General features: G+C 47.3%; 1 protein-coding gene across 1 annotated transcript in view; it reads right to left on the bottom strand.

Moving 5' to 3' along the window:
* Positions 1–21,631, bottom strand: part of ALPK3 (alpha kinase 3) — a 47,735-nt gene that overhangs the window by 21,377 nt on the left and 4,727 nt on the right. Inside the window, exons 2-4 of the mRNA XM_032233123.1 lie at positions 12,735–12,856; positions 4,819–4,936; positions 1,471–2,845 (exon numbers count right to left, since the gene is read on the bottom strand). Coding sequence (XP_032089014.1) covers positions 1,471–2,845; positions 4,819–4,936; positions 12,735–12,856 — 1,615 coding nt within the window. The remainder of the gene's footprint in view (positions 1–1,470; positions 2,846–4,818; positions 4,937–12,734; positions 12,857–21,631) is intronic.

The raw sequence follows: 21,631 nt of genomic DNA on the forward strand, positions 1-21,631 counted from the left end.
CCATGAGACCCTGAGTTAGGAAATTCCAGCGTGACGAATGCACGCATAGCCACCCGCCCACCTGCGCTTCTTTCCTACGGCAGAACGGTACGGAAAAACGTGTATCAAAGCGATGGAAATAGACCCCCGGCGAAGCAGGCTGGTGAGTGTCAGAGACAGCTGGGGCCAAGCTGGCAGGCACAGCAAACATGCTGGTTGAGACGGGACCCCGGAATACAGGAATTTTAAGATCAAGAAAAAGAAAAAGAAATAGACAAATGGGTGGAGAGAGGAGAATATGAGTGAAACGAAGTTCCTGAGTTGAAAGGAGGAGAGAAAGTAAAGGATTGACTAGTAGAATAGAATGACACTTAGTAAATATAGCCAACGGGGTATATATTCAATAAAATGTGTGGGATGTAGCTTAAAATGACTCCTTGCGGGTAACTGATTAAATGAAACGTTGACCGTACAAAATTAAACGTGAGGATATGTCTTACTAGCGGTAAAACAGAACAAGGGATGGAAACGATATGTTCAATCGGATTCACGTTGGGGGACAAAAGGATATTTGTTTATATATTAAGAAAAAAAAAGAAATTAAGCGGGAATAAAAAATAAGAGGACTGAAATATAAAATGGAAATAGGGCGTAAAATGTAATATGCACAATAGAAGATGTAAAGCGGGGGGTGGAATCAGGACAACACTTTGTTCATAAAAGAAGTTTAAATATGTGACAAAAAATAAATAAATAGACTTTGTCTGAGAGAAGCAGTGGTGGGATTCAGCCGGTTCGCACCTATTCGGGAGAACCGGTTGGTAACTTTCTAAGTAGTTCAGAGAACCGATTGTTGGAAGAAATCTCCTTTTGTTTTTTTCCACTTTACAGGGATAATCCTGAAAGGAAGGCAGGAAGGAAACATTCTGGTGTTGTTTCTAGCCTCATCTTTATTGCCCTGCTTACAGAAACTGCCTCTCCCGTTAACCCTTATTACATTGTAACAGCTAAGGCGAAGTGCCCATTAACCTGAGCGTTGAGTTGGCCATGCCCACCCAGTCACATGACCACCAAGCCCCACCTACCCTGCTGGTCATTAGGGCAGAGAACCGGTTGTTAAATTATTTGAATCTCACCACTGGAGAGAAGGGACCCTGGAGTCAAGAGTAGAGCTTTGATCCATACTGGCCCACATGCACCCCAAAGCTGAGTTGGGCTTCACCCTCTCTCTACGGCTGTACCTGACCCACCTGGTTTGCCACCTACCGAAGAACCAAGGAAGCCCTCTATCTATTCTGGTGGTTTCAAAACCAGGGATCCGTCCTGGCCGTCCAGGAGACCCCTCTCTCTCCCCTTTTCCTGGCCTGCCAGCTCATGCGTGTCTCTGCTATAAATAGCAGGCAGAACTCGGGCAGTTGCTGTAGAGCTGGTTGGCAAGCATTTTGCATGAGGTCAGCCTCACCCAAGAAGAAAAATTAGAACTTACAGTACCTCAGAAGGCCCTGGATCAGGCAACGGTTTCTCCTCCGAGGCTAGCGGGGTGAGGGCTCGCCTCGCTTCCTGCAAAGACAGGGGCAAATCCACGAGTCCAGCCTCAGGGAGAGCAGAGTCCAGCAAGTCCGTTTCACGGATGAGAAGGACTTCCCCTTCCTTCTCCTCTGGGAAGAGAGGTGGGCTTCCAACTCTTGGTGGGCCAGCTTGGCCTGGCTGCAGAACGTCGCTTTCCGGGGCCCTGCCGCTTGGACATTCCACCTTAGGTCCCATCAGGACCTCTGTTGTGGGCTTCACTGCCCGGCTGGGATGATGGAATTGCTGGGGGTTCAATTCCCTGTCTATCCCAGGGGCTTCCGTTTCGCCCTGCTTCATCTCCACGCCCTTAGATTTCTGCCTGATTTGGGTTTCGTTTCTTTCATCTTCCGCCTTGGCCCTTTTCAAAGCTTGAACAGTTGTTGGAAGAGCCTCTCTCACCTTGGAAAGGTCTCCAGTGGGAAGGGTCTTCTCCTTACTTTCCGGCACATTCTTCTCCACTTTAGGTTTTGCTCCAGCGTCATAATACATCTCTTTCAACGAAAAATGCATCTCGGGTTTGGAAGTGGATGAATGCAGCAGGGACTTTTCTTGAGGTTGAGTTTCCACTGGCCTTCCGTTGACAACGGGAGATGCGACTTTTGGGGATGACACCGCAGGCCCAGCCTCCTTCTGCATGGAGACCTTCCTCCTTGGTGGCAAGCCATCCTCCAGTTGGGAGACATCTTGGCTTGCCTTCGCTGGAGCTTCCTTATCTTCCTCTTTCTTTTTCTTCTTCGCTGAAAATTCCTTGGGCACCATTCCCACCGTCTCGTAAATATATTCAAGGAAGCCATTGTCGTTCCTTTCTCCGTTTTCCTCCCCGCTTTCCAGGGAAGAGTCCCCGTTGGCGGTGGCCACTTCCGTTTCCAGATGTCCCGCGATGAAGTCGTTGGGGAAAAGGGTGGGGGCCGTCAGAGCAGCCTCTCTGTTCTTGGCATTCTCGTCTTCACCAAAACAGGCCTTCCCATCCGGAATCCGCACCTTGGCTACTTCCTCTTTATCCCAAAGGGAGGTGCCCGAGCGCATCCCCACGTCCCCCGTCAACCGTCGCTTCCTCTGGAACCTGTCTGGGCTGACTCGTCTCAGCTGCTCCATCTCTACGTTCTCCTTCCCTCGCTTCCTGCTCTGCTCGATCTCGTACAGCTTGGCTTCGGCGTTCCTCTTGAGCTTGGCAAACCACCGTTGGTGAATTTTGTACTCCGTCATGGTTCCCACCTCCAGAACTCCAGAACAGGAGACGATGCCCTTGTTGTTTCTTGCCGAAGCCTGGTAAATAGCGGCATCCTCCTCTTGACACCTGTGAGTAAAAAAGAAACACCAACCATGAGGGCAACTCTGGACAGTGAAGATTGAATTTGCTCTGGATGATGAACAACCTTCTTTTTCTTGATGTTCCCCAGCAATATTGGGGTTCAGTTCAGTGGCCAGATGCTCTCCCTGTCACCAAGGTGGAGTTTTGTTCAGCAGATACAGTCTCATTATGCCCAGAGAGAGAAATGTCTGCCTCAGTGGTGAAATGCATTTTTTTTACTACTGGTTCTGTGGGCATGGCTTGGTGGGCATGGGGTGGGTGGTGGGCATGGCTTGGTGGGTATGGCAGGGGAAGGATACTGCAAAATCCCCATTCTCACCCCACTCTGGGACCAGCCAGAGGTGGCATTTGCCGGTTCTCCGGACTACTCAAAATTTCCGCTACCGGTTCTCCAGAACCTGTCAGAACCTGCTGGATTTCACCCCTGGTTCAGTTCCCAGAACCTCCCAATTAGAATGGCCATAACTGAGGGAGCCTAGACTCTGAAAGGGAACAGCGAAGTTCCACATAGCTCTATCATTTCTTTATTTCTTAATTACCATGTTCCCCCCAAAATAAGACAGGGTCTTATTTTCTTTTGACCTCCCCGAAATAAGCACTTGGCCTTATTTTCGGGGAGCTCTTATTATTTTTGAGGTTCAGGAGGCGGCGAGCGTGGTCACCTCATGGCTGCTGCTGTGTTGCAATATTTTCAGGGAGGGCTTATTTTAGTGTATGCGGTCAAAAGCCCGATTGGGCTTATTATCTGGGGAGGGCTTATTTTCAGGGAAACAGGATAGTTACGTAACAATAACAACCCTACTATTTTTCTCTTTAGTCTACTAATGTAGCTCTTTTTCCCTTTCTTCTTTTTTTAATCGTTTTTTTCGGTCACCAGAGTTGTTGTATTGTTTATCAGTCCCCCTCTTGCCAGAACTGTCCTCACTGCCCCTGAAGCAACATCTCGTTTCTCACCTATGCTCCTTACAAAAGGATCAGTGTCCTTCCCCCAGACACACACACACCCCGGTCTGTACACAAAGGGGACAAAGCTGATTTTTTTTTTTTTTTGGCCTTCTAGGGCACCCTTCCAACCTGGCCAGGAGACAAGAAATTAGGCTGCTAAATCCCCATGGCTTGGCCGCCTTTCTTAGAATAACTGGAATCATCTGCTTATTTGTAACGGAGCGTTTGACCTTGCGCTTAGGAAATGGTTAGACACATGGACAGATGGTCTACTAGGAAGGGTATCGTTCTGAGCTTAACTGAACAATACACGGGCTCTTCCTCTCCTCTCCCCAGAGACAGCTGGTGAACGGGTGTCACCCAAGAGACAGGCGCTCCCAGGGGTGGGTTTCAAAAATTTTTTACATGGGCGTGGCTAGATTGTGGAGAGGGCATGGCCAACTTGATGTCACTCATGCACACTCAGTCACATGAACCCCCCTCACCAAGCCATGCCCACCAAAACGATGGCAAAAAGTTTTGACTGGGGTGGGGGAGCTAAAGCAGCACCTGTAAACTATCCAGAGTATCTGCAAACTACCCAGAGCCCTCTGCAAGCTTCAGCAGGACTGGGGGAAGGCAAAAATGCCCCCCTTTTTTTGCAAAAAAAATGGGTGGAAAACAGGCCATTTCTTGCAAAAACGGAGGCATTTTTGCCTCCCCCCCCCCCCAGCCCTGCTAAAGCCTGCAGGGTGCTTCTGGAGGCTGGGGGAAGGCAAAAACGCCTCTGTTTTTGCGAAAAGCAGCCCCTCTCTGGGACCTCTCTGGGACCTCTCTGGGACTGGCACGCGCACACCATTAAAAAATGGGGAGACACTACATTTTTTCAATGAAGATTGTTCTGCGCATGTGCAGAACAGAAAATAAAGATGGTGGCACCCAGGATAGAACTGGCGGAGTCATGTGTCCGGCCGAGTTACTACCTATTTGGCTGAACCAGCCCAAACTGGTAGGAAGCCACCCTCCTTCCTTACTTGTATAACTGCAGGGTGTGGCGATTCCCGTGTCGCAAAATCTCGTATTTCGGCAATCCACAGTATCGATCCATCTCTTCATTATCTTTGTACCAGGTCACCTCCGGCGGTGGGTATCCTGATGAGGACATTGACACATTAGCAGAATCAAGGGGCGTTCGGGCTGGAGAAACAGATCACGTTCCAAAACAAACATGGAAACCACAGTCTTTGGCCCGCGAAACCAGCTCAAACAAGTTGCCCCGTTCTGTGTTGACTTTGGACACAATCGGAAGGTCGATTTGGACTGGGGGTGTGTGGAGGGGAGGGAAACAAGGAATGTTGAAAATGGATACTTCCGGCCCAGGCACCGAAAGGGAGCTCCGAATCTAAGAAGCGTGCTGAGAATAGGAGCAAGAAACTGTTGAATAACCTTCTCCAACAAGATGTCTCCCAAATGCAGGATTCCATGCATATTGACACAGCCCCATGATGGTGATCTGTTCTGACCTCCCCCACTTCTTCGCTCACTAACAGACGACAGTCAGACAGACTTAAAAGGCAATAACTTTATCAGTCCTGGTTCATGCTGGCTGCAAGCCCAAAATAAACATAGATAAAAGTCTCTATCAACAAGGGTTACGCAGCAGAATGCAGAAACAAAACTCTTTCAGCACCAGGTTTTCAGGAAGCAAAATCACTTATCCAAGTGTCTCACAAACTCAAACAGGAACGGAACTAATTCTCCATAAACGAACGATGAACCACGAACGAATGAATGAACGTTGACTTCTGCAACCAGGGCGTGGCACTATCAGTCCTTTTATCTCCAGAAGACCACACTAACGAGCCCCAGCTGCATTGTTATTCCTGCACCCTGACTCAACTCACAGCAGGAGCTCACCCCATCCCGTGGCTTTTGGGCCTTGAACCTGGGCTGGTAGCTTTGCCTCTTGTGTGAACACAGCCAGGGAAGGATTTCGCCTGATGCAACAATAAGCTATGAAAGGTCAGTCTCCTTCATTCACAACCTGGAAGATAAGTTCCCGGTTTCGCACTCCTTGGAGGGGAGAAAAAGGGCGGATCCAAACCGGACTCGTAAAGCAGTGGTGGGTTTCAAAATTTTTTCAAACCTACTCTGTGGGTGTGGCCTCCTTTGTGGGAGTGGCTTGCCAGCCATGTGACCTGGAGGGAGTGGCTTGCCGGCCATGTGTTCTCTCTCTCTCTCTCTCTCTCTCTCTCCTTCCTTCCTTTTGTCTCTCTGTCCCTTTTTCCTTTTTTTCTTTCATCTCTCTCTCACTTTTTCTTTTTTTCTTTCTTTCTTTTTTCTTTCTTTCTTCCTTCCTTTCTCTTTCTCTCTCTGTGTAAGTCTGTCTGTCTGTCTTTCTGTCTGTCCGTCCATGTGTGTGTGTGCGTGTGTGTGTGTGTGTGTGTGTCTGTCAGTGGTGGGTTTCAAAAAATTTTCAAACCTACTCTGTGGGTGTGGCCTCCTTTGTGGGAGTGGCTTGCCAGCCATGTGACCTGGAGGGAGTGGCTTGCTGGCCATGTGTTCTCTCTCTCTCTCTCTCTCTCTTTCTCTCTCTCTCTCTCTTTCCTTCCTTTTGTCTCTCTGTCCCTTTTTCCTTTTTTTCTTTCATCTCTCTCTCACTTTTTCTTTCTTTCTTTCTTTTTTTATTTCTTTCTTTCTTCCTTTCTTTCTCTTTCTCTCTCTGTGTAAGTCTGTCTGTCTGTCCGTCCGTCCGTCCGTGTGTGTGTGTGTGTGTGTGTGTGTGTGTGTGTCAGTGGTGGGTTTCAAAGTTTTTTGGAACCCCTTCTGTAGGTGTGGCCTGCTTTCCGGGTCCACTGGTGGAACCTCTTCTAACCGGTTCGGTAGATTTGACGAACCGGTTCTACCCAACTGGTGCAAACTGGCAGGAGCCCACCTCTGTCGTAGAGCAGTGGGATCAAGCGCTCCTTCCTTGCCACCCTCCACATAGGCAGGGGATGAGAACATCTCCACCGTTCTAGGAAGTGAGACCGCTTTGGTGGATTTAAGTCCGAGGTTAAAAAACAGACCCTTGGTGGAAGGCCAACCTCTCCATGGAGAACCAGACGTCACGGCCTGTAAACTGAACCCAAAGTTTCCATTGGGCCAAAGCAACAAGGGTTGCATCATAGCCCTCTGGGTGTCCTTTAAGTGCCTGTGGTCAGCAGGTGCCTTTTCGGGACAATGATATCATCCTGTCTGCATGACTGCTTGCTTCTGAGCCAAAAGAGGTCCTGTGCTCGATGCGTAGAGGGCCAAGCTCCAGGGAGGGATTGTCTCCTCCAAACAAAATTAAAAGGACCCACCTACCATTAGGCTCCAGCTTGCACCAACTGAGGCTTCAGGTGGGAAGAGAAGCCCATCTCTGAAAAGCATGAGCCTACATCCCAGAGGTGGGTTCCTACCAGTTCGCACCTATTCGGTAGAACCGGTTCGTCAAATCTACCGAACCGGTTAGAAGAGGTTCCACCAGTGGACCCGGAAAGCAGGCCACACCTACAGAAGAGGTTCCAAACTTTTTTGAAACCCACCACTGGTCCTTGGATATGATTATTCTAGACTATCATGCTCCTATTTATAAAACTCAGTGCCTCTGTGAAAGGTAAGGATGACTACTGCGTTTGTGGTGCAATTGGAACATTGCGTGTGTTGAAGTTGTTTTAACACAAACCAAAGATGCCTTTTAAAAAAACAAGTTTACATCCTATTCTTATGCATGCCAGTGCTGTGTGAGAGGTAATTTAAGGTGGTTCTGACAAGTGTCATCGGCATCTTCATATCCGGTCACATGGGTGGCAAGCCACTCCCATCCGGTCACATGGGTGGCAAGCCACTCCCACAAAGGAGGCCACACCCACAGAGTAGGTTCGAACAAGTTTTGAAACCCACCACTGCTACATCCTAAGTTGCATTAACAGAAGGATACAATCAAGCTCAAGGGAGGTACTAATACCAACACTACAGTATAAAGCCTTAGTAAGGCCACACCTAGAGTACTGCATCCAGCTTTGGTCACCGCACTATAAAAGAGATGTTGAGGCTCTAGAAAAAGTGCAGAGAAGAGCAACCAGGATGATGAGGGGACTGGAGGCTCAAACAAACGATGAACGGTTGCAGGAACTGGGCCTGGCTAGTCTAGTGAAGAGAAGGACCTGGGGAGACAGGAGAGCAGTCTTCCAATATTTGAGGGGCTGCCATAGAGAGGAGGGGAGGTCAAGCTGTTTTCCAAAGCACCCGAGGGCCTGACATGGATGGAAACTGAACAAGGAGAGATTCAACCTGGAAAAATACAATCAGGACTTTTGTAAGAACAGAGGTGTGGCACAAAGCAGTGGGTGGGGCCAAATCATGAGATACCACTGACCTCATGTGCATAGACACATCATTAAAGTTAAATGCAACTAATGTACTTGCTTTCCCATCACCGAACCATTTTCTCCTGCTATCGTATGAAAAAAGAAATCTCAATTTGGTGAAAACTTTTGGAGGTCTCCGAGGGTCATATAAGAGCCCTTTAAAGGCTGGGAGGAGAATTGGATTGGCCCTGAGAGGCATAGAGATGTTTGTGAGAATGCTCAGTCCTACCGAGCCCTTAAAAAAATCATCTTAATATTCCCCATAAAATGTCCAGTCTGCTCCTAGGGGACCTTGTTAGATGATGGTTGTGTTCCAGCAAAAAGGATGGAAAGGAGGCAGATACTGAGCATCAAGAGGAGTCAAGTGGTGGTTGGGAAACATAATTTGGGGCTTGAAGACCTCTTTGGAGATAGAAGGGAAGATGAAGGTGGAGATGGAGATGGACGTGGAGGTGGAGATAGAAATGGAGGTGGAGGTGGAGGTGAAGGTGGAGGTGGAGATAGGAGTGCAGATGGAGGTGGAAATAGAAGTGGAGATGAGGTAAAGATGGAGGTGGAGATGGAGAAGGACGTGGAGGTGGAGATAGAAGTGCAGATGGAGGTGGAGATAGAAATGGAGGTGGAGGTGGAGATAGAAGTGCAGATGGAGGTGGAAATAGAAGTGGAGATGAGGTAGAGATAGAGGTGGAGATGAAGAAGGACGTGGAGGTGGAGATAGAAGTGCAGATGGAGGTGGAGATAGAAATGGAGGTGGAGATAGAACTGGAGATGGAGGTGGAGATAGAACTGGAGATGGAGGTGGAGATGAAGGTGGAGGTAGAGATAGAAGTGCAGATGGAGATGGAGAAGGAGGTGGAGATAGAAGTGCAAATGGAGGTGGAAATAGAAGTGGAGATGAGATAGAGATGGAGGTGGAGATAGAAGTGGAGGTAGAGATAAAGGTGGAGATGGAGAAGGAGATGGAGGTGGAGATAGAACTGCAGTTGGAGGTGGAGATGAAGGTGGAGGTGGAGATAGAAGTGCAGATGGAGGTGGAAATGGAAGTGGAGATGAGGTAGAGATGGAGGTGGAGATAGAAGTGGAGATGGAGGTGGAGATGGAGAGCGTCCTACCAATAGTTTTCCACCCAGGGGAAATCAAACCCCAAACGTCTTACATGCAAGACACAAAGCTCCATCCATGACTTTTGCCTTCATCCCCAAATCCAAAGATTTGGGGGGGGGGGGTTAGAATTAAATTCACCAGCTCTTCCAGGCACGGATCTGGGACATGAATCCTTGTGATGCAATGCTTTCTGCACCATCCATCTCGTCCCTTAGAAATCAGTGGCCACTCACCCATCACAATAAGGAGGCTACAGAAAGCCACCCTAAAGCTAGAGGAAGGGGAAGTGCCAGCTGGTTTGCCATGCATACCTTTTCAGCGATCATGCTGGCCAAAGATCAGAGGAGTGACGTGGACCAAGAGCATGAAAAGGATCTGGACTTGCTCTCACTCTGCTCCAGATTCGTTATCAAGAGAAGCTATCCAAGAATTTGAATAGTTCTCTTTCCCCAACAGGAGCTCCAGTTACATGTCCCAAGCCCATCACCACTAGCACAGATGCCGTGAAGGGTAGATGGCATCAGCAAGCAACTTCTGTGCAGCTGAAATCCATCCCAGAGATCTATGAAGGTCTGCTCCAACAATTGACGGGTTTCCAGAGACCGGTGTTTCTCAACCGTGGTCACTTCTGGCTGGAGCATTCTGGGAAGTCCACACATCTTCAAGCGGCCCAGATTGAGAAATACTCATCCAAGGAGAGAAGTAGGAACCCACCACTGATGTGACCATTCAGGACTGCCACGGCTTTGTTTTGAGATCACTCCTACCAGATCAAAAAGGAGGTAGAGTGGGGAGGATTTTGGGGCACCCAAAGCCATCCAACCATTTAGCTTGACCTTGTATTGTACTTTTCACTTCTGTTGTTGTTAGTTGTGAAGTTGTGTCCGATCCATCGCGACCCCATGGACAACGTTCCTCCAGGCCTTCCTGTCCTCTACCATCCTCTGGAGCTCATTTATGCTTATTATGACTGCTTTGGTGACTCCATCCAGACACCTCATTCTCTGTTGTCCCCTTTTTCTTTTGCCCTCAATCTTTCCCAGCATGAGGCTCTTCTCCAGGGAGTCCTTCCTTCTCATTAGGTGGCCAAAGTCTTTGAGGTTCATCTTCAGGATCTGGCCTTCCAAACAGCAGTCAGGGTTGATCTCCTCTAGGACTGACTGGTTGAATTGCCTTGCCTTCCAAGGGACTCGCAGGAGTCTTCTCCAGCACCTCATTCTCTGCCGTCCCCTTCTTCTTTTGCCCTCCATCTTTCCCAGCATGAGGCTCTTCTCCAAGGAGTCCTTCCTTCTCATTAGCTGGCCAAAGTATTTGAGTTTCGTCTTCAGGATCTGGCCTTCTAAAGAGCAGTCAGGGTTGATCTCCTTTAGGACTAACCAGTTGGATCACCTTGGAGTCCAAGGGACTCACAGGAGTCTTCTGAAGCACCAGAGTTCAAAGGCCTCCATCCTTTGACGCTCAACCTTCCTTATGGTCCAACCTTCACTTACTTTAAGCTTTTTATTGCTGTGAATTACCAATAGCCTTTGGATTCTATTAGGGTAAGACTTTGAGTAAATACATTGCTTTTTTTTGTGCAAATTTGCTGGGTTTGCACAATGCACTTATTGTACTGGATATTTTATTAATTCATTTGTGTTTGCACGCTACATCGAGTCATCAATTTAATAGGCATCCAGAGTTTATGCAACCAGCTAAACCACATGCACAAAACAGGCAAGCTTAATTTCATTCAATTTAGCATGTTGTATGAATGCATCTCTGTCCCGTGGTTAATTATACTATTAAAACCGGCTTTTGGGTGAGTGAAGGAAGAGTCAAACTATTGTGATTCGAACCACCATAAATATATCACTATCCTTGTTCAACGTTTCACATTGTTTCCCTGAAGGACGTTGGCAACTCTACTAAACGGTAGTAAGAATTTCCTGTCTGAGTTGGATTAGAAGGCCACCAAGGTCCCTTCCAACTCTGTGATTCTGGATTTTTCAAGGGAGAACTTCCCCTCCTCTCCAAACGGAAGGAAATCCTTTTTATGGACAGAGTACCGAGATTATAACTGGTTGGAAGAACAAGGGAGAGGTCAGACATGAAGATGTTATTTTTACATGAGGATGGGCAGAGCGGAGAGCTTAAAATATATCAGCCACTGATCAAAGCAGCAAGGGTGAAGACAGACTTTCCAGGCCTCAGAAGAATTCTAGGACCAGCAAAAGGGCAAGGAGAGAGCCCTGCTGAGGAAATGAAGGAAGGAAGTTGCAGAGGACCAGAGACACTTCGGAGTAAAATTGAATTAGAGAGAGAGCAAATGCACTTTGCACCAAAAGAAAGAAAAGGAAATTTTGAGCCCCCAAAGAGAATCAATCTTTCTTTCTTTCTTTCTTTCTTTCTTTCTTTCTTTCTTTCTTTCTTTCTTTCTTTCTTTCTTTCTTTCTTTCATGTTTCTTTCTATGTTTCTATCTATCTATCTATCTATCTATCTATCTATCTATCTATCTATCTATCTATCTATCTATAGCGATAGCTATCTATATGTATATGTATATGTATCTATTTCTATATGTATATCTATATATCTATATCTATCCATCCATCTATATCTCTATCTATCTAGCTCTCTCTCACTCTCCCTCCATATATATATGGAGGAGGAGGAGGAGGAGGAGGAGGAGGAGGAGGAGGAGGAGGAGGAGGAGGAGGAGGAGAAGGAGAAGGAGAAGGAGAAGGAGAAGGAGAAGGAGAAGGAGAAGGAGAAGGAGAAGGAGAAGGAGAAGGAAGAAAAGTACGAGGAATAGGATGCAAATTTTAACAGTCCCTTTTCCTTAAAAAATGACAAGAACATTACTATTATTTTTAGACTAGAATAAAAACTTTATTGCCACTTTAAATGTACCCTAATCAGCATATATGAAAATGAAATTTCATTGCATTCAGCTCTCAAAAGGTAACCATTATGCCTACACCTACATACACGCACATATCATAGCATCGTATTCTCAGCCATCATATCACCGGAGAGGTTCTCAAAGCCACAAAAATCTGGGCTCAGAGGCAGCATGTTGGAGAAGGTAGGTAGATATCATTCTAAATATACCGTATGTATACATCAGGACATAACATCCGTCAACTGGGATAGGTATCATCCAGTGCTGGGGTTCAAACATTTTTACTACTGGTTCTGTGGGCGTGGCTTGGTGGGCGTGGCAGGGGAAGGTTACTGCAAAATCCCCATTCCCTCCCAATCAGCTGGGAGAATAGATGGGGGCGGGGCCAGCCAGAGGTGGTATTTACCAATTCTCCGAACTACTCAATATTTCTGCTACTGGTTCTCCAGAACTGGTCAGACCCTGCTGAATACCACCTCTGGTATCAGCCCTGTGGTAGCCCAAAGGAAGAATTTCAATGCTTGCTCTTGAGAACATCCATGCAAATGGGGAGTTGTGTCAACTCACCTATCACAATGCACGTGAATTTGGCATCGGCGTCCTCTGAGACGGCATAGGACTTGAGGGTTGTTTCAAAGACGGGCTGGGTCTCCTCGGTCAGTTGAGCAATGATGGCACAGAAAGTGCCCCTAAAAAGAATCAAAGGACCCCAATTAGAACCTGAGCAAGCTGGTTAAGGAAAACGGGAAGAGTCATCTTCTCTCCAGGCGCTTCCATTGAGTACGCCCACATTTCTAGCGGTTGGAAAACACTGTTCCCCTCTCTTAGAAACCTTCTGGAGAACTTAAGAGGCAAAGCACTGCAATGATGCGATTCCAAGTTCATTCCAGACGTGGACAGTTGAACAAACGACACGAACGTTGCAACACACAAACTCATCCTGGTCATTCCAGGGGGACAGATGTTGCCAACGGGCCCAGCAGCTGTAACGTGGCACAAACATGGAAACAGACACCTGGGGGGGGGTCAGCATCACCGATTAGGGTCTCTTGTCTTTAAAATTGATGCAGTTCGTTTGGTACTAACTTAGTGCTGTTGGTCTCAGGGAATCAAAAGGAATATGGCTGGGTTTGTAGCGAAATATTAGATAAAGGTTTCCCTCGCACATATGTGCTAGTCGTTCCCGACTCTAGGGGGCGGTGCTCATCTCCATTTCTAAACCGGAGCCAGTGCTGTCCCAAGACCTCTCCGTGGTGATGTGGCCTGCATGACTAAATGCCAAAGGCGCACGGAACGCTTTTACCTTCCCACCAATTTTTTTCCTATTTTTCTACTTGCATTTTTTAATGTGCTTTCGAACTGCTAGGTTGGCAGAAGCTGGGACAAGTCATGGCAGCTCACTCCATTATGCAGCGCTAGGGATTCGAACCGCCGAACTGCCGACCTTTCTGATCAACAAGCTCAGCGTCTTAGCCACTGAGCCACCGCCTCCCTTTTATATGCAACATCGAAGGCAGCAAAACCATAGAAAGAAGGATATTCAAGCTGTTATCCTTTTTAAAAATATATATATATAATGAAACTCTCTCTGGCCATGGCTTAGTTTTGTCAATCAATACAATAATAACCTTTTTAGAATTGCACTTGGGGAACTGAATGGGCCCCAGTCATTTGACGCCAGGAGATAGGAATCTTAAATATTTCTCTAGTCGTAAACTAGAGAACTAAACATGTGTTTTCCGGAGGAAAGAGACACACTGAAATTCTCCGAAGTCCAAATTCTTCATCCCGTATCTGATTTCCACACAATGCAATGTGCACGAAGTGGAAGATATGAATAGCACAGCTTTGGAAAAAGGAGGTACTTCCCATGTTCTGTCTCCTTGGTCCCCTCTTTTTCCTGGTTTTAATCCCTATTTTTTTTCCTTCATGGTTATAGCATGACAAGGGATGGGCTTCAAAAATTTTAGCAAGGGGATCTCTGCGCAGTTGCTGGGTGGGCATGGCCCATGGTGGGCATGGCCTAGTCGGCCTCCTGCACCACGGCGGGGAGCATTTTTGCCCTCCCTGGGATCCGGAAGCTCTCCCCGAACATCTGAGAGAGTGAAAATGACCTCCCCAGGCTCTGGGCCTCTGGAGGCCTGTTTCCGGCCTTTCTGAACTTCCGCTAGGCCCATTTTTCGCCCTCCCCGAGCCTCCGTGCCCACCATGCACTTACCTGCATCCAAAGCGGGCTGTGTGGGGACTCCTGAGAGGGTTGGGGCAGGGTGGGCGTGGCCAGCCAGGAGTGGGATTTGGGAGGGTTCTGCGAACTGCACAGAATCTTAGCTAGAGGTTCTCCCGAACCCTCAGCAGCCCAATTGCAGCCCAAAGTTTTCTTTTGCATAACACAGAGTTCGTTGTTCCAGTTGCTTTCATGCATTTGTGCGCGCACCCGCTCCGTTTGTGCGGAGGGGGAATCAAGGGAGAGGGGAGGGGGGAGACGAGATCACAGAATCCCAGGCTTTGCTTGTGCAGCTACACTAACGTACTACAGACGGTCGTGCATGGGTAGAACGAGTGCAGATTCATCTCAGACGGAAATGCTGGATGATCAAAGGAACCACGTCAGACTACGGCCCACATTCACGGGTGCAAACAACGGTTTTGTGCAAGTCCACACACTCCACACAGTGAGAGGTCGTGCGCGCACACAGTGGCAAATCAAAGTCGCGAGATGTGTGGCGGGCTAGCAAAGATCGCTTGAAGTGGTGGGCTGGGGGCAGGGGGGGGGAACGGATTCCGCTGAAACCTCCCAGGGTTAGACCGAATAAAAATATATCATCGCTTTTGTGATAATACATTTTCCGGGTTACATCTCCTATCTTTAGTCCCGCTGGACAGGACTCCATCACCCGCTCGCTGGACGCATGCTTGGCCCTGCCGCAGATCCTGGGCTCAACTCTTGACATCTCCCCTTTGAAGGATGGCACAACAGGTGACAGAAAAGTATGCTTGCCCAGGGCTTTTGAGAACCGATGCCCAGTTTGGATGGACAACAGACCATCGGCCAGATCTGATTTAGGGGAGCTTCCAAGGTTTATGTCCTCCTCCTCCCTTCTAGAAATTCAGCCCTGTTCCATGGTACCCTAGTTCTACCTTGCCTGTCCCCCATTAGATTTTCAGTACTGTCATGTTTGTTTCAAAAGGAGGAGTGAGATGGGGGAGAATAGCAATAGCAATAGCAGTTAGACTTATCTACCGCTTCATAGGGCTTTCAGCCCTCTCTAAGCGGTTTACAGAGTCAGCATATGGCCCCCACAATCCGGGTCCTCATTTCACCCACCTCGGAAGGATGGAAGGCTGAGTCAACCCTGAGCCGGTGAGATTTGAACCACCGAGCTGCAGAACTAGCAGTCAGCTGAAGTGGCCTGCAGTACTGCACCCTAACCACTGCGCCACCTCGGCAAGGAATCCTGCATAAGGTTGGCAAGGAATCCCAGCGACTCCTAACTACTGCCCCCTTCGTGCCAATAATCCCGTCCAAGGTGATTGTCAAGGACAAGCAACTGATCTGGCTGAAAGATTCATTAGATCCTTCCTTTTCCATCCCCTCCTTCCTTGTCCACCCTGCGAAAGGTGGAAAGCCACCTAAGGGAGAAAGGTTGTCGACTGGAAGGTCCTGAAAATAGAGAAACGGTTCTCTATTCCATGAAGTTAATAAGCTCGTGGCCTGGGCAGTCTAGTTGTTGAGATGTGGGTTGTTTTCTTGAAGACATTTCATTACCCAACTAGGCAACGGCATCAGTGCTGGAAGGGAGTGGGCTTTGCTCTCTGTTTATATATAAGTAGTTTCCCCTGTCAGTGTTGGTAGGAAAATTCTTGGTAGCTCCTTGATTGGACTGTTGTTTACTGTTTGTTTGGTTGTTTATCTAAATCAGTAGCTCCTTAATTGGAGCGTTGTTTACTCCTTGATTGTTGATCTAGTGTCAATCTTGGTGCTTGTTGATCGCTGAACAAGGAAATCTTTTGGACTTTCTGTTTCCTTTTAAGCTTTTGGATCGTCTCTCTTTCGAACCATCAACAGTCCCTCTCTTGGAAGCACTATGATACAAACAGAAAGGAAACCTAGCATTGAAGATGTTACCCAGTTGGGTAATAAAACGTCTGCAAGAAAACCACCATGTGTCAGCCTTGCGCGTAATGCACCCATAGAAAGCAGAACTCCGAGGCAGGCAAATTCCTCAAAGAACAATTTATTGGATGCCATCCTACTGGCACAACTGGTGAAAGCCGACTCTGAAAGTTCCTGCGCTGTCCAATCAAGGTGGTTACTTTGCTCCTCCTCTGGCCAGCCACCAGTGAGAATGTCCTTGGTTCTCACAGGAGAACTGTATTGTTTTGGCTACAAGATCCCATCTAGCTATTTCCACCCCTCCCTCTGTTGGACGGCAACCCTGAAGCCTCCAAGATGGCCTCAGCCATGGGTTGGCACTTCAGGGTTGGCACCACGCTTAGAGAACACCAAGAACCCAACAGGTCAAGTCTAAGCTACCGATGTTCTCTTCTATTTGTCACTAAGTCCCTAGTGGACTGCTGTGGCCTAGAGGTGGGGCTCTCGACTCACAATCAGGAAGTTGCGAGTTCAATCCTAGTAGAGGCAGATATAGGGTCTCCTGCTTGGGCAAGGGGTTGGACTAGATGACCTACAAGGTCCCTTCCAACGGTTAATCTGTTAAACTACTTGGACTGAGACACAGGAGGCCCAGATTCAAATCTCCACTCAACCCAGGAGAAACTTGACCAATCCCCTTCTTCTAGCTCAAACGAGCTTATAAACCTATTGCCAGATTTGAGCAAGGACCTGTTTCCAAACCGAGCCTTGTGTCTATGAAGTGGTTAGAGTGGGGGGGGGGGGCTTGGTCCTTGAGGAAACCCAACATGGCTTTAACCAACACGTAGCAAGGAAGGTGCCACCGAACAGAAGCAAGCGGGGGGGGGGTGGGGTGTAAGCTCCCTGGCAATGTAGGCAGAGTTGTTAGTATCCCTGGACGACAGTGCGCCACACCAAAAGTTTGGATGCCACTGAGTCGCAGTTGGCCAAGGCGTAGTAGGAGTAGATTTACCTTCCATAGCTGGTGGGGGACGCCCGCCTGGGTAGCAAGCTAAGCAGAAACAGCAAAGAAAAGAATTAGGCTTGAAAGAGAGAGAGAGAGAGGGAGGGAGGGAGGGAGGGAGAGAGAGAGAATGAGAGAGAGAGAGAAACAGAGAAAAGAGATGAAATCACAGCATCCAAGAAACCAATCTTCTGGCCGAGGTCAAGGTTATTAATATAATTCAGCTGCTTCTGACGACTAGTGAGGATAAGCAAAGGAGGTTGACCATGGTAACCAAAGTTCTGAATGAAGGACCTCATGGAGAGGAGCAGAAAGCAGTTATCACACGGCCAAATGTTTCCCTCCCCCCCAACCAGGGGTGGGTTTCCTGCCAGTTCTAACCTCTTCTATAGAAGAGGTTCCACAAATCTATCTAATTTAGAACCGGTTCCAGCTCCCTCCCCCTGCCCATCCGCACATCATCAAGATGAAGAGCAAGAGGAGGAATTCTGGGAGTTGAAGTCCACAAGTCTTAAAGCTGTCAAGTTTGAACACCCCTGGCGTTGTTTTTTTCTAAAGGGTTAGGGGTGCAAGGGTCTTGTAACTTGACAGCTTTAAGACTTGCCTGCTTCAAATGCCAGAGTTTCTGAGCCAACATTTTGGTTGCTAAGCAAGAGCGTCGTTAAGTGAGTTTCACCACATTTTACAAGTTGGCCGTGCCCACCCGGTCACATGACTGCCAAGCCACTCCCACCTGATCACATGGCCGGAAAGCCACTCCTATCTGGTCACATGGCCAGCAAGCCACTCCCACAAAGCAGGCTACACCTACAGAAGAAAAATTCTAAAAGTTTTTGAAACCCACCACTGCTCCCAACCACCAATTAGCAGCGATGGTAGCAAAAAAAGTCACTTGCAAGATGATTCGTTGAAACGTTTGTAATAACTCCCGCTTTCTTGAACTCTAAAAACTCTGGTTGAGACTATTGAGAAATCAACAACGAGGCACTGACTCCTTCTGCAGGAGAAGGACTAAAGGCAAGACGATAGCAGTCTTCCAGTCTCTGAGGGGCTGCCCTAAAGAAGAGGGAGTCAAGCTATTCTCCAAAGCACCTGAGGGCAGGGCAAGAAGCAATGGGTGGAAACTAATCAAGGAGAGAAGCAACTTAGAACTAAGGAGAAATTTCCTGACACTTAGAACAATTAATCAGAGGCTGTCAGTCTCTTGGTAATTCCTGAACTGCAGAATGGAGAGACTCTGTCCATTCTCAGTCATCCAGGTCATGGTTGTCCCCAAAGGTGCTTTTTTCAAGAGGAAACTGGACTTTCTGGTTTTTATATTTATATTCTTGTCATCCAAGAAGCTTCCAGAGCTGAAGAAACTTCTTGGATGAGAAGCGAAATGTCTTCCAAGAAAAATGTTGTGACCCGCCAGCAGAGCTGACAGCAGATTCAGAGAGTGAGGGAGGTTGGGGAGGAAGATGGGCCAGTCCTGGAGTCTGGGGAAGGCTCTGATGGGGGGCTCTGTGTCGGAAGCAGAGAGGGGGTACCAGAGCCGTATGCCAGTTATCAGCTGCCTTCAGAGTCAGACATCAGTGGGGCAGACGAACAGCTGGAGCCTGTTCCCAGTGTGCCCATGCGCAGAGCAGCCAAACGAAGGGAGCAGCTAAAGAACAGAGGTCAACTTGGGAGTAAGGCCACAGGTGGACGATGAAGGGCCCCTCCCAGAGGAAATAAAAGAGGAGCGAAAGGGGAGTGGAATTTGCAGGAGACAATTGGTTTGCTTAATTGGTTTGTGACTTTCCAAGACTCCTTGCCAAGTTTTGCAGAGATCTGCCTGGCAGCTCTCCAAGCCAGATAAGGTCTGTGACTGTAAATCCTCCCAAGCCAGATAAGGTCTGTGACTGTAAATCCTCCCTCGAAAGGCTTTGCTGGGTGTGAATGAGCAGAATTCGCAGTCAATTAATAAAAGGGTTTTTTTGTCGGGACAAGGAGTTTGCTTCAAGCCTCGGTCAGAACAAAGCCTCTTGAAAAAAAAAGAATGGAGTGCGGACACACGAAGAACAATGTTGTGTTGGCTGTGACATGACAGTTCGGCTTTAATCGGTTCCTAGGTGTCAACATACCCTCTTGGGAAACCAGAGAACGAGCTGAACACTATCTTGCGGAGGCCCCGTCAGAGTGCAGCATTCCGGAAAGCAAGCATATAAATAGCCCATCTGTTCTCCCTTAGCCAGCTCTCTCCAACTTCTCTCCTCCAATTGGCCTATTGAAAAGCCAGACTGTGACCCCCTTCGTTGTCGCGAGAAATGCCCTCCTTTTAATTTGTTCCTTCGAATGGATCCCAAAGTCCTTTTTCCAAAACTCAAAAACTGTGATCGGATCTCAGGGGGCATCGCTAGACAGCCAAAGGGATGGAAAGTAGAATTGAGATTATGTGGCACCAACACAAAACAGCTCCAGGTTTGGGAAGTGGGAGGAGATGGCTCCATATTTTTGCAAGGGGATACAAACTCGGTTTTTATTTATTTATTTATTTTGCATAAAATGTTTATTTTTGTATTTTTAAATGTACATCAGCATTATGACAAGGACAGTGTGGCATCTGAGTGTCATTCATTGTGATACAAAAATAATATTGCTACAAATGAGAATTACTACATTGATCAAACTTATGAGGTTCTAATGTTATTTATATACGTATATTTATGTCAGCACGTACTCCTTCATTCTTCAGTTATTCATTATTTGCTACACCCTTCTAATAGTAATAGCATTATTCTTTTAAAAAAAAATAATATGTGTTATCTTTTAATATTTATGTTTTTCCTCCTCCAAAAGTTAAAAATATAATTGAGGTTGCCTTTCTGCCATCCCTTACACCCATCTTATTTTATAACGACCCTCCTTCTTCTTCCTTCCCCTTTTCTCCTTCCCTCCCTTCTTCTCTCCTTTCTTCTTTCCTCCTCTCCTTTCCCTTCTCTATTTCCCTTTCCTCTTCCCCACTCCTCCCCTCTTCTTCCCTATCCTATCCTCTCTCCTACTCTTACTCCCCCTCCATTTCTTCCTCTCCTTTTCCCTTTCTTCTTTCCCTCTCCTTTCTCTTCTCCTCTGGAAAAAGCATTATTCTTGAGAAAACCTGATAACCTTTTTCAAAATCTAGGTTCTATGCGACCTCTTTGGGCATTTCCTATCTTACAAGGTTGGAGGTTGCTTTCTAGAACGACTTTGGGAGAGGCGGGAGTGTGTCCACTTGGCTAGAGAGATGCAATGGCCATTGACTGGCTTCAGTCTAGGGGAGTTAGAGACGATCTTGCCATCTTGTCACTCAATCTTTTTAGAAATGTGAGGTTTGAGGGTGGAGGAGGCAGGAGGCTGGGGTGAATAGGGAAGAGATGGATTTGTGCCACAGGATGGATTGGAACTGTAGAATTCACAACATTATGAATTTTATCACAAAAGCTTGGGGCAGTCTCGATCTGGTTTGAAAGAGACAACATCATAACAACAACAACAACAACCAGAAGGGGGAGGGGGAGTCAAGGGAGAGGAAGATGGCAAAGAGGAGGAAGAGGAAGAGGAGGAAGAAGAAGGAAGAAGAAAGAAAGAAGAAAGAAGAGAAGAAAGATGAAAGAAGGAAGAATATCTCAGGGGTTGCCACAAAGAAGAGGGAGTCAAGCTATTCTCCAAAGCACCCGAGGGCAGGACAAGAAGCAATAGGTGGAAACTAATGAAGGAGAGAAGCAACTTAGAACTAAGAAGGAATTTCCTGACAGTTAGAACAATTAATCAGTGGAACAACTTTCCTCCAGAAGTTGTGAATGCTTCAACACTAGAAGTTTTTAAGAAGAGATTGGACAACTATTTGTCTAAAGTGGTGTAGGGTTTCTTGCCTAAGCAAGGAGTTGGACTAGAAGACCTCCAGGACCCCTTCCAATTCTTGTTATTCTATTCTAAGGAAGAAAGAGGAAGGAGGAGGAGGCGGAAGAGGAGGAGGAGGCAGAAGAACGAGGAGGTGGAGGTGGAGGTGGAGGTGGAGGTGGAGGTGGAGGTGGTGGTGGTGGTGGTGGAGGAGGAGGAGGAGGAGGAGGAGGAGGAGGGAGAAAGAGAGAAATAAAAAGGAAAAAAGAGGAAAGAAACAGTAGAAAAAGGACTAGAATGACCAGGTATCCTAGATTGTGTAAAACTCAACAGAACTATAAGCTTTCAATAACCATTTGGAAAAGATTCTTCCTTAAACATTTTTGCTTCGTTCCCCCCTTCTGCTAATACAGCAACACCAAAAAATAAAAAATAAAAACCACCATCTGCTTCACAGTCAATACATTCCTAATCCATTTTCACAGTGAACCGGCTCATAATAAGAGTTCCCTGCATTTTCCCACTCCT

Source organism: Thamnophis elegans, chromosome 16 (assembly GCF_009769535.1).
Source record: "Thamnophis elegans isolate rThaEle1 chromosome 16, rThaEle1.pri, whole genome shotgun sequence".
NCBI classification, from domain to species: domain Eukaryota; kingdom Metazoa; phylum Chordata; class Lepidosauria; order Squamata; family Colubridae; genus Thamnophis; species Thamnophis elegans.